Here is a 12,065-nt window from a genome sequence, read left to right on the forward strand (position 1 = left end):
GATCCAAATATCCACTCCTCCATCCACCCATCCATCCATGCATCCAATGATCCACCTACTCATCCATCCATCAATTTTCTGAGCCACTTACCTCATAAGGGTTGCGCTTGAGCCAGCTGTCTTCGGTCAGTAGGAGAGGGATACCCTGAACAGGTTGCCAGCCAATTGCAAGGAACACATAGACAACCATCCATGCTCACACTCACACCGACAGAAAATTGAGAGTATTGCATAAACCTGCCATTCATGTTTTTGGAATGTGGGAAGAAACCGGAGTCAGCGCAGAAAATCAATGTAGGTATGGGAAGAGCTTGCCACCACACAGAAAGGCTAGAGCTGGAATGGAACCCAACACTTCTACACTGTGAGGTTGACATGCTAACCAATTGCTGCTGATTTTGACATAATGCATTCAATATAAAAAACTACTGTCATACATTTGACCCTTATACAGTAATTTATAGCCTGAATAAAGACAGTTATTTAATCCATCCTCTTGCTAAATTTGCATCTCTTGATCATCGAACCCCTCCCAAAATAACAAAAAACAAACAAAAAAAACCTCATACGTTGCTATAGTAATCAGGAAAATCTGAAATATTTCAGAACCAGAATACCTCTTGACGGCAAGCAGAATATTTCACTTCTTCAAATATTCAGCATGAAAATGAGGACACGCCAATTGTTACTTGCAAGCAAATATTTCTATTACTATAGAGTCCTTCGTGTCCTCAGTTTCCAAACACTTATTGAGCGTTGTTTAAGGGAGATGGGATGTAACACACTGCTAAACATCCTCCTGTCAAAGCTTTTAACAGGTCGCATTAATCAAGTTCAAATTGAGTGAGGAGGTTTATCAGCTTGAAGATCAAATATCTTGTCTTTGTGGTGTAGGCAATAACATTTGAGATGAGAATGATTTGCAAATCATTGCACTGCATTGCATTTATTTACACATGACACAACGTCTCACCAGAATCGGAATTGTAGTGTATACAAATGTCGTGGACGCATAGGAAAATTTTAAACAAATTCAGTTTCGAGTTCATGTGTTCATTTATCTTTTGTGCCAGTGTGGGTTTCCTCCGAGTACTCATATTGAATGACAGGTTTTTGGAAAACTCTTAATTGTCCCTAGGTGTGAGTGGGAGCATGTATGGATGTATGTTTCTGTGTGCCTTCCGATTGGTTGGCAACCAGCTCAGGGTGCACCTCACCAAGAGCCCAAAATCAGCTGGGATAGGCTCCAGAGCATCCGTGAACCTTGTGATGATAAGCACTTCAGATAATGAATGGGCGTATGAATGTGTGGAGATTTATCTCTTGTAATCGTGGAATGCTGATCCAGTCTGCTCGGTAGCTACTATTTACAACTCCCATTCAAAAAAATGACTTCCTTGAGAAACACTTTTTTGTGTCGGGTATTGAAAAACAAAGAAAAGACAATGTTAAACTGATGAAAGCAAAATTCTGAAACAAGCAAACAATTCTGTATTAAACCTTGGAGGAAATTATGGTTTGTTTGTACAGTTACAATGAGACCTCAACTTACGAACTTAATTGGTTCCCAGACAGAGTGTGTAAGGCGAAAAGTGTGGATCTCAAAAAAAAAAAATTCCCTTAGGGAACCATTAAAATGGGAATAATCCGTTCCCGGGTTTCCATAAAATATACTTTTCAACTAAATAAGCCTTAAAACTACACACATCATACCTTATTCTATGTATAATAAATGTGCTATTGTATTGTAATGAACGAAATACACTGCATTGTATTATAAAGTCACTTTACTTACATTTGAGATGGTCATTTATGGCTTGATGGAATGGCGTTGGAGGTCGAAGGTCAAAGGGAATTGCTGTTTGGAAAGAGAGACGCATTACATGACAACTGTAATTAAAGAAATAAACTGTGCTGTAAAATAAAGTTTTATTTACCTTTTTGATGGTCGTTGATGGCTTATGGAAGGAGAGTCACCTTCCATAAGGACTGTTGGTAAATTAACCGCTGGTGCTGTTTGGTCGTGTGCTTCCGCCGAATATCACTCCACCAGCCGTGGTGGGTGTGTATTATGAAAATAGTGCTTATTATAAGGTGTAATTTTCATAAATTTGACGTTTGTAAGACAAAAAGTTTGTAAGTTGAGGTCTCACTGTACTTTCATTTTGTTTTGTTTCTGTTAATGCAAGTTCCTGATGTTTGGCTGTTGAGTACAAAGTTATAGTTAATGTTGTTAATTTTGATTTGATTGTATTGCTTTTGATTTAGTTTTTTTCCAGTGTAGCCTAGAAAGTGCTTTTGGTAATACATCTTGTTCAGTACTCCCTGGTCTTCCGCCTTCCTGCTTTTTTGGGGTCCGCAATCATCTCAAAATATGACAGAACAGCCCAACCAAAAATTTACCCTGCAGGACCAGAGGCCATGGCCATCCTATTTCAGCGGCGCACGGCCTGCACCTACTGCTCGTCTTTGTTCTGGCGGTGTCAGTCCTATGGCCCCAATCCATCCCTGTTCTGGCAGCACACCCCCTGCAGCCACTACTTTAGTTTGGGATGTCTGGGATCTATCCATTGTGGGAAGAGAATTATCATGATTCTGTTTAGTTGTTTATTTTCATAGTTTTGTTTACTCATGTACTTTTATAATAATGAAAATAATAATAATCATCATCAACATCATAATAATACATTTAATTTACAAGCGCCTTTCAAAGCGCCCAAGGACACTTTAAAATTAGAAAAACAATAAACTTTTGTCTCCCATGTTTGGTTTTATATCCACCTATTCTTGTCACCCAGATCTCTTGTGTCCAAATAATCTGCTTTCTCAACCCTTTGTGTCTCGGCCATCCTTATTATTTTCTCTGTTTACCTGTACTTGTTCTTGGCTTCAGTCCGTTTTTATGGCTTAGTTTGTTTCTCGTCGTGGTCTGTTTTAGTTCCTGCAAGTGTTTATGTTCAGAACTCCCTGGTTCTCCTGTCTTGTTTTTATTTTATGTATTTATTTAATTCTTATTTTTTTATTTTAGGGCGTCATTACCATCACACAATATGCCAGCAGAAGCCAAATGCATTAAGTTACACCATCCCACAATACCACTGTCCCGTTTGTAAACCAGTACAGTATACTGTATTCATTTCTCATTAAATTCATCATGATTTGCAATACTTGATTGTGTGCGTGTGTGTGTGTGTGTGGTGTGTGTGTGTGTGTGTGTGTGTGTGAGAGAGAGAGAGAGAGAGAGAGAGAGAGAGAGAGAGAGAGAGAGAGAGAGAGAGAGAGTTTGTGTGCGTGTGTGTGTGCATTGCGTGAGCATTCGACTGCACACACACACACACACACACACACACACACACACACACACACACACACCACACACACACACACACACACACACACACACACAACACACTTTTGACAGTACTGGGTACACCACAGGTTTTGCCAGGTTGAGTGGACACTGCTGCCTTGTAGCTTTAAGAAGGAGGTGGGGAGCGTTCCAATGACGCACGACGAAGCCTAAGATGATGCTTCAAAACTCCAGGCCACAGTCAGCTTGTGTGCATGGTGTCCACTGGATAAGTAATCGGCAAGTCAACAGTGGAAAGAAGATCATTTGAAAACAAGTTGAGGAGTTCTCGATGAACATTTAAATTCAAAATAAAACACGCGTTTTGGACGATTATTTTTAAAGAGTAAATTATTACTGAACGACTGTATTTCGTCACGGTGGTTCTTTCGGTGTGCGTCTGCAAGTGCACTGACAACTGGAGCCTCGAGGGAAAAGCGGTTGAGCCAGCAATTTTGTTTCACAGACTTGCGACTTGAAGGCGCACGTCTCAGCATGTCACTTTTTAGCACGCTGTGGGTGTACTTTTTTATCTTCTGTAATCAAGCTGTGACCAATACCATGAGCGCTGAAATTGACGTGGTGGTATATTTGCCCAAAAATGACACTTATCTTTTTTCATACGCGAGGGTCGCCCCGGCTATTCGTTACGCGCAGTTGAAGCTGAAGACCGCCGGAGCCCCCTACTACGACTTCCATTTCAACATCCACTTTGAGAATTCCAATTGCGTCAATGATGCGCTCTTCCATTTGGTGGACAGGTCGTGCGTGAGGAAGCCCGATCTGATTTTGGGTCCAGTGTGCGAGTACGAAGCGGCCGCGGTAGTGCGTTTGGCGTCGCACTGGAATATTCCGGTGATCTCAGCAGGTGCCCTGGCCGCAGGTTTTAGCAACAAAAACACCGAATTCTCTCACCTCACGCGCATCGCACCATCCTATGTAAAGATGGCAGAGACCTTCAGCGCAATGTTCAAGCACTTTGCATGGAAGACCGCCGTACTGATCTATGAAGACGACAAGGAGGAGCGGAACTGTTACTTCACCGTGGAGGGGATATATCATCTGATGACCGACCTAAGTATTAAAACATATCAATTTTCCCACGATGACCCGCTGGACACTGACGACATCATCCACAGCATATATGACACTCAAGGTAATGTACCAGTTCGTTCTTAAAAAAAAGAAAAAGAAAATACACATATAGACCTCGGGAATTGTGACACGATCTAGCTCATTTTTTATTAATGTTTCTAGAGTAAATTGTGTACATTTTAATTCGAGGACTATATTTGTTCCGGTCTATGCCGCATGAGATTTACACGTGGAAAGAAGTGAAATATTCAGAGTAAATTTGACTCAAAGTAAAGTGGATTAGTTGTACTCCAATAAAATCCACATTGATTTGTTGAGAACGGAAGTTATACCCCCTCACACACATTTTGCGTTGATGAGAGTCATGTGTACTACTTTGATCCATACTGTGTACTACTTTGATCCATACTGATATATATATATATATATATATATATATATATATATATATATATCAAAATCAGCTGGGATAGGCTCCAGAGCATCCGTGAACCTTGTGATGATAAGCACTTCAGATAATGAATGGGCGTATGAATGTGTGGAGATTTATCTCTTGTAATCGTGGAATGCTGATCCAGTCTGCTCGGTAGCTACTATTTACAACTCCCATTCAAAAAAATGACTTCCTTGAGAAACACTTTTTTGTGTCGGGTATTGAAAAACAAAGAAAAGACAATGTTAAACTGATGAAAGCAAAATTCTGAAACAAGCAAACAATTCTGTATTAAACCTTGGAGGAAATTATGGTTTGTTTGTACAGTTACAATGAGACCTCAACTTACGAACTTAATTGGTTCCCAGACAGAGTGTGTAAGGCGAAAAGTGTGTATCTCAAAAAAAAAAAAATTCCCTTAGGGAACCATTAAAATGGGAATAATCCGTTCCCGGGTTTCCATAAAATATACTTTTCAACTAAATAAGCCTTAAAACTACACACATCATACCTTATTCTATGTATAATAAATGTGCTATTGTATTGTAATGAAAGAAATACACTGCATTATATTATAAAGTCACTTTACTTACATTTGAGATGGTCATTTATGGCTTGATGGAATGGCGTTGGAGGTCGAAGGTCAAAGGGAATTGCTGTTTGGAAAGAGAGACGCATTACATGACAACTGTAATTAAAGAAATAAACTGTGCTGTAAAATAAAGTTTTATTTACCTTTTTGATGGTCGTTGATGGTTTATGGAAGGAGAGTCACCTTCCATAAGGACTGTTGGTAAATTAACCGCTGGTGCTGTTTGGTCGTGTGCTTCCGCCGAATATCACTCCACCAGCCGTGGTGGGTGTGTATTATGAAAATAGTGCTTATTATAAGGTGTAATTTTCATAAATTTGACGTTTGTAAGACAAAAAGTTTGTAAGTTGAGGTCTCACTGTACTTTCATTTTGTTTTGTTTCTGTTAATGCAAGTTCCTGATGTTTGGCTGTTGAGTACAAAGTTATAGTTAATGTTGTTAATTTTGATTTGATTGTATTGCTTTTGATTTAGTTTTTTTCCAGTGTAGCCTAGAAAGTGCTTTTGGTAATACATCTTGTTCAGTACTCCCTGGTCTTCCGCCTTCCTGCTTTTTTGGGGTCCGCAATCATCTCAAAATATGACAGAACAGCCCAACCAAAAATTTACCCTGCAGGACCAGAGGCCATGGCCATCCTATTTCAGCGGCGCACGGCCTGCACCTACTGCTCGTCTTTGTTCTGGCGGTGTCAGTCCTATGGCCCCAATCCATCCCTGTTCTGGCAGCACACCCCCTGCAGCCACTACTTTAGTTTGGGATGTCTGGGATCTATCCATTGTGGGAAGAGAATTATCATGATTCTGTTTAGTTGTTTATTTTCATAGTTTTGTTTACTCATGTACTTTTATAATAATGAAAATAATAATAATCATCATCAACATCATAATAATACATTTAATTTACAAGCGCCTTTCAAAGCGCCCAAGGACACTTTAAAATTAGAAAAACAATAAACTTTTGTCTCCCATGTTTGGTTTTATATCCACCTATTCTTGTCACCCAGATCTCTTGTGTCCAAATAATCTGCTTTCTCAACCCTTTGTGTCTCGGCCATCCTTATTATTTTCTCTGTTTACCTGTACTTGTTCTTGGCTTCAGTCCGTTTTTATGGCTTAGTTTGTTTCTCGTCGTGGTCTGTTTTAGTTCCTGCAAGTGTTTATGTTCAGAACTCCCTGGTTCTCCTGTCTTGTTTTTATTTTATGTATTTATTTAATTCTTATTTTTTTATTTTAGGGCGTCATTACCATCACACAATATGCCAGCAGAAGCCAAATGCATTAAGTTACACCATCCCACAATACCACTGTCCCGTTTGTAAACCAGTACAGTATACTGTATTCATTTCTCATTAAATTCATCATGATTTGCAATACTTGATTGTGTGCGTGTGTGTGTGTGTGTGTGTGTGTGTGTGTGTGTGTGTGTGTGTGTGAGAGAGAGAGAGAGAGAGAGAGAGAGAGAGAGAGAGAGAGAGAGAGAGAGAGAGAGAGTTTGTGTGCGTGTGTGTGTGTGCATTGCGTGAGCATTCGACTGCACACACACACACACACACACACACACACACACACACACACACACACACACACACACACACACACACACACACACACACACACACACACACACACTTTTGACAGTACTGGGTACACCACAGGTTTTGCCAGGTTGAGTGGACACTGCTGCCTTGTAGCTTTAAGAAGGAGGTGGGGAGCGTTCCAATGACGCACGACGAAGCCTAAGATGATGCTTCAAAACTCCAGGCCACAGTCAGCTTGTGTGCATGGTGTCCACTGGATAAGTAATCGGCAAGTCAACAGTGGAAAGAAGATCATTTGAAAACAAGTTGAGGAGTTCTCGATGAACATTTAAATTCAAAATAAAACACGCGTTTTGGACGATTATTTTTAAAGAGTAAATTATTACTGAACGACTGTATTTCGTCACGGTGGTTCTTTCGGTGTGCGTCTGCAAGTGCACTGACAACTGGAGCCTCGAGGGAAAAGCGGTTGAGCCAGCAATTTTGTTTCACAGACTTGCGACTTGAAGGCGCACGTCTCAGCATGTCACTTTTTAGCACGCTGTGGGTGTACTTTTTTATCTTCTGTAATCAAGCTGTGACCAATACCATGAGCGCTGAAATTGACGTGGTGGTATATTTGCCCAAAAATGACACTTATCTTTTTTCATACGCGAGGGTCGCCCCGGCTATTCGTTACGCGCAGTTGAAGCTGAAGACCGCCGGAGCCCCCTACTACGACTTCCATTTCAACATCCACTTTGAGAATTCCAATTGCGTCAATGATGCGCTCTTCCATTTGGTGGACAGGTCGTGCGTGAGGAAGCCCGATCTGATTTTGGGTCCAGTGTGCGAGTACGAAGCGGCCGCGGTAGTGCGTTTGGCGTCGCACTGGAATATTCCGGTGATCTCAGCAGGTGCCCTGGCCGCAGGTTTTAGCAACAAAAACACCGAATTCTCTCACCTCACGCGCATCGCACCATCCTATGTAAAGATGGCAGAGACCTTCAGCGCAATGTTCAAGCACTTTGCATGGAAGACCGCCGTACTGATCTATGAAGACGACAAGGAGGAGCGGAACTGTTACTTCACCGTGGAGGGGATATATCATCTGATGACCGACCTAAGTATTAAAACATATCAATTTTCCCACGATGACCCGCTGGACACTGACGACATCATCCACAGCATATATGACACTCAAGGTAATGTACCAGTTCGTTCTTAAAAAAAAGAAAAAGAAAATACACATATAGACCTCGGGAATTGTGACACGATCTAGCTCATTTTTTATTAATGTTTCTAGAGTAAATTGGTACATTTTAATTCGAGGACTATATTTGTTCCGGTCTATGCCGCATGAGATTTACACGTGGAAAGAAGTGAAATATTCAGAGTAAATTTGACTCAAAGTAAAGTGGATTAGTTGTACTCCAATAAAATCCACATTGATTTGTTGAGAACGGAAGTTATACCCCCTCACACACATTTTGCGTTGATGAGAGTCATGTGTACTACTTTGATCCATACTGTGTACTACTTTGATCCATACTGATATATATATATATATATATATATATATATATATATATATATATATATATATATATATATATATATATATATATATATATATATATATATATATATATATATATATATATATATATAAAATAAAAAATTAAAAAAACGTTATTATCATGTGACCTTTACTTATAAATGAAGTCCAGGTCTTTCTGTCTCAATGGAGATCACTGCCAGTGAAGAAAGTCGTCCTTGATCAGTCATGTTCCGACTGTATGTTTTCAGTCTTTTATGCTGAGAATTACCGCTCCACTGATGCTGTAGTAGCTAGAACAGAGAGCACGAGCTGGAGCAACTTTGTCGCATTAGGAATAGTTTCAATGAGATCCTTCTTGGCCAAAAAGCTGAGAAACTGTCCAGGAGATTTATATTCTTACCTCACCGTTTGTGAGCTATACAGTCCGGTGTTGGTCTTCCTTTAATTATTATCTCCTGCTTCGATTGACAGTCCAGTTTAGAAAATTATTTCAATTTAGATATGTACTCCACCATTCTGAAAATAAGGCCAAGCAACACGAAAAAATGACTGGATGGTTGCACTTAACTTGCTAACTGTTTACTGTAGCTTGCTCTCACTAATTCTATTATTGTGCAGCCGAGGAGGAGCAAGACAAATCTGTAATCACCAGTGCCCCCTGTCATGAGGCAGGAAAACTGTGTGTCCTCACGTATGCGCACAGTTTTGATTGAAGTAAAATAAACCCTGTAGTACAGTGTTTATAATGTACAGTGACTGTACATTATATACACCAGCTAAACTGTAGAAATTTAGTTCATATACTTTTGAACACTTTAATAGCAACGTACAGAGGGACAGCAATGGGGTCTCACTGCAGAGCAAGCCAGCACAGTCAGCATAGTGATTGCGCAATCCATGGTGAGGCTCAGCCGGCTGGTGCCTCACCGCTCGTCTCTACTTAGTATTTGAACGGTAAATGTGAAAATTCAGCGATTTTGAAAAAAAAAATCCAAAAATGGTGAAGTTAAATCGAAAAGAATGTTAAAGTACAAATCACTGAATAAATATAACCGTTTAATTTAAGTTACTTGATATTTCCATGATGACAGGTGTCTGCCTCCCCTGACTGCACGTCACACACATTTAATCACAGTTGGTTTCTTCCACAGGCATGAAAACATTCCCAATTATCAGCATTTTTTTAGGGGAGTGGATGGTTATGGGCAAGACATGAAGGTATACCAGATTTTAGCAGGAAACTTCAAACATGTTTATGTGTCTGGCGAGAGACTTCAGTTAAAAAAAGAAAAGAAAAATCTGCCCCTGACGACAGGTGGATAAATTGTTAGAATGTAGAGTAGCTCAAAGGACCACTTGATTCTAATCCCGCAGTTATTGTGCGGAAATGGTTCTGATTCTACTATCAAGGGGAATTGGCCCATGAACTGAACTGAAGCAATGTTTTTTCCTAACCCTTTCATGGACAGCGGTTACTCCAGTAGACATCTTGTCATGTGTCCAAGATACAGGTTATAATTGTCGGATACAGGTTATCATTATTAGTAGCATGAAAGAGTTAAACAACATTTAAAAAGAAACATTTGAGCTCTGACTCTGGTCTGGTCCCTTGCTTAGGTGGTTCTAGTTGTATGCTACCTCACAGTTAACCTGAGTTCCACCTCTTTTCCAAATCACACACAGATTTCATCAGTGTCATTATTAGTGTGTGTGTATGTGTGTGTGTGCGTGTGTGTGTGTGTGTGTGTGTGTGTGTGTGTGTGTGCGTGTGTGTGCGTAAGAGATAGGAAGAGCGAGAGAGAGAGAGAGAGGAAAGAAAGAGAGAGAGAGAGGTAAAGGAAAAGGGAGTGCGTAGTCTGTGAAGATACTCTACAAATGGTGCCTTCATTACCTCAATTTATCCAGTTTTTCCAATTATCACGTCTGAACAAAAACAAGCAAGCAAATAGACTTCCCTTCATTGTATGGATGAAGAATCTCCTCTATCTATGTGTCCAGGTCTGTCTCTCCAAGCTAAGTCTGTCTCTTGTTTTTGATTTTTCTATTAAAATTCTTCATATTACTGCTTTAAAATAATGAACTATTGAAAGATTTACTTCCGGAGAGGAGGGTCGGATGCCAAACGAGGTGATGTCAGAACTACATCTGCTCTTTTGCCTGCTAAAATAGGAGCAAGTGCAACATGTCTGTCTTTGATCAACAAAGGCACCAAAGTGCACCGATTCATTTTCAGCATAGCCACCAGATGAGCTGTGCCCCAGGATCAGGCATTTGTGGACCATCAGGCTGGCTTGGATGGGCAGAGCAGGGGGAAAGAAAAATACAATTACTGTGCAGTAAATATTTTCCTTTTCCTTCCATCAGAATCAGAATACCTTTATTCGTCCCACAATGGGGAAATTTGCATTCATCATCTTCGAGAGATGCATCCTTTCCCTAAAAAGATGTGGCCTTTGTGATGAAATGCTCTACCCTGTGCTTAGTATCGGCATTGGAAAAGGCGGGAGTAGTTAGCGACGGAAAATCTGTCAGCAGACGTTCATAAACGTTACCTGACGTTAAATAATTTGCATGCGTTAACGGTCTGAGCCCTCCAGCTTTACACGGAAAAGTGGCAAACGAGATGGTGTCAATCAAACGACGGTTAGCAACATCCACAAGTAATCCATGAACACATAAAATATCTGCGGCGATTATCGGAACTGTGATCGAGGCTGCAGTGAAATTCCACTTGAAATGTCGTCCGTGGAAGCACACAGTCACCGACCTGGAACCAAAGTTGGTGATGGGTGAGCCCTTAGCTGCGCACGGTGGAGGCCCGCATCCACCGGCCTCCGTGTCCGCCCGCGCCTGTGAGTGTCAGCAGGCTGACCAGCGATCCGCTGTCCGCAAGGAAACGTCTTCCTGACGAGGAGTCCGTAATGAAAAGCAGCTCGCTCTCGTTGCCGGCGCCCAGTTTCCTGAAGCCTCCTAGGTGAAGTGGGGTACGCAACGTCAGGCCTTGCCGCCAAACCGCTGGTGGAAAAAGCAGAGGGCCTTCTTGCGTCGCTTCAGTGTGACCATTCCGGCCACAGCGGTCGGATCGATGCTCGATGCGGCTTCAGAGAGGGGCTTGGCAGCCACACTTTGCACAGCGAACCTGCGGCATGTAAATTTTCTCCTTGCGTTCATAGAAATAGTATTGTAATAAGCAGTACTATCGATATAACCGATATCGATATAACGAGACTTTACTGTATTATTATTATTATGTGTGTGTGTGTGTGTGTGTGTGTGTGTATGCGTGTGTGTGTGTGTGTGTGTGTGTGTGTGTGTGTGTGTGTGTGTGTGTGTGTGTGTGTGTGTGTGTGTGTGTGTGTGTGTGTGTGTGTGCTAGACACAGGGGCATGGACCAAGCACATTTTGTCTCAATCTCTTCTGATGTTGCAACTCAAGAATCTGCACTCCAATATACATCCCATACAAAATCTTGCACAGTTAAAACCAGTAGCTTACCTTCACAGTAAACCTCATAACTT

The 12,065-nt window shown here is 41.0% G+C and overlaps 1 protein-coding gene and 1 pseudogene across 2 annotated transcripts in view; both read left to right on the top strand.

Moving 5' to 3' along the window:
- The first annotated feature begins 3,592 nt into the window (after positions 1-3,592).
- LOC148899610 (atrial natriuretic peptide receptor 3 pseudogene) lies at positions 3,593-4,611 on the top strand (annotated as a pseudogene).
- A 2,667-nt stretch (positions 4,612-7,278) lies between these two features.
- LOC148899611 (atrial natriuretic peptide receptor 3-like) overlaps positions 7,279-12,065 on the top strand; it is a 39,343-nt gene continuing 34,556 nt past the window's right edge. For both annotated transcript variants that reach the window (XR_016114766.1, XM_088994995.1), the window contains exon 1: positions 7,279-8,191. Coding sequence is in view for 1 of the 2 variants with exons in the window: in XM_088994995.1 (XP_088851121.1) it covers positions 7,531-8,191 (661 nt within the window). In the remaining variant the exon portion in view is untranslated. The remainder of the gene's footprint in view (positions 8,192-12,065) is intronic.

The sequence above is a fragment of the Hippocampus bargibanti genome, linkage group LG04 (genome assembly GCF_051943395.1).
Source record: "Hippocampus bargibanti isolate YZ-2025 linkage group LG04, ASM5194339v1, whole genome shotgun sequence".
NCBI classification, from domain to species: Eukaryota; Metazoa; Chordata; class Actinopteri; order Syngnathiformes; family Syngnathidae; genus Hippocampus; species Hippocampus bargibanti.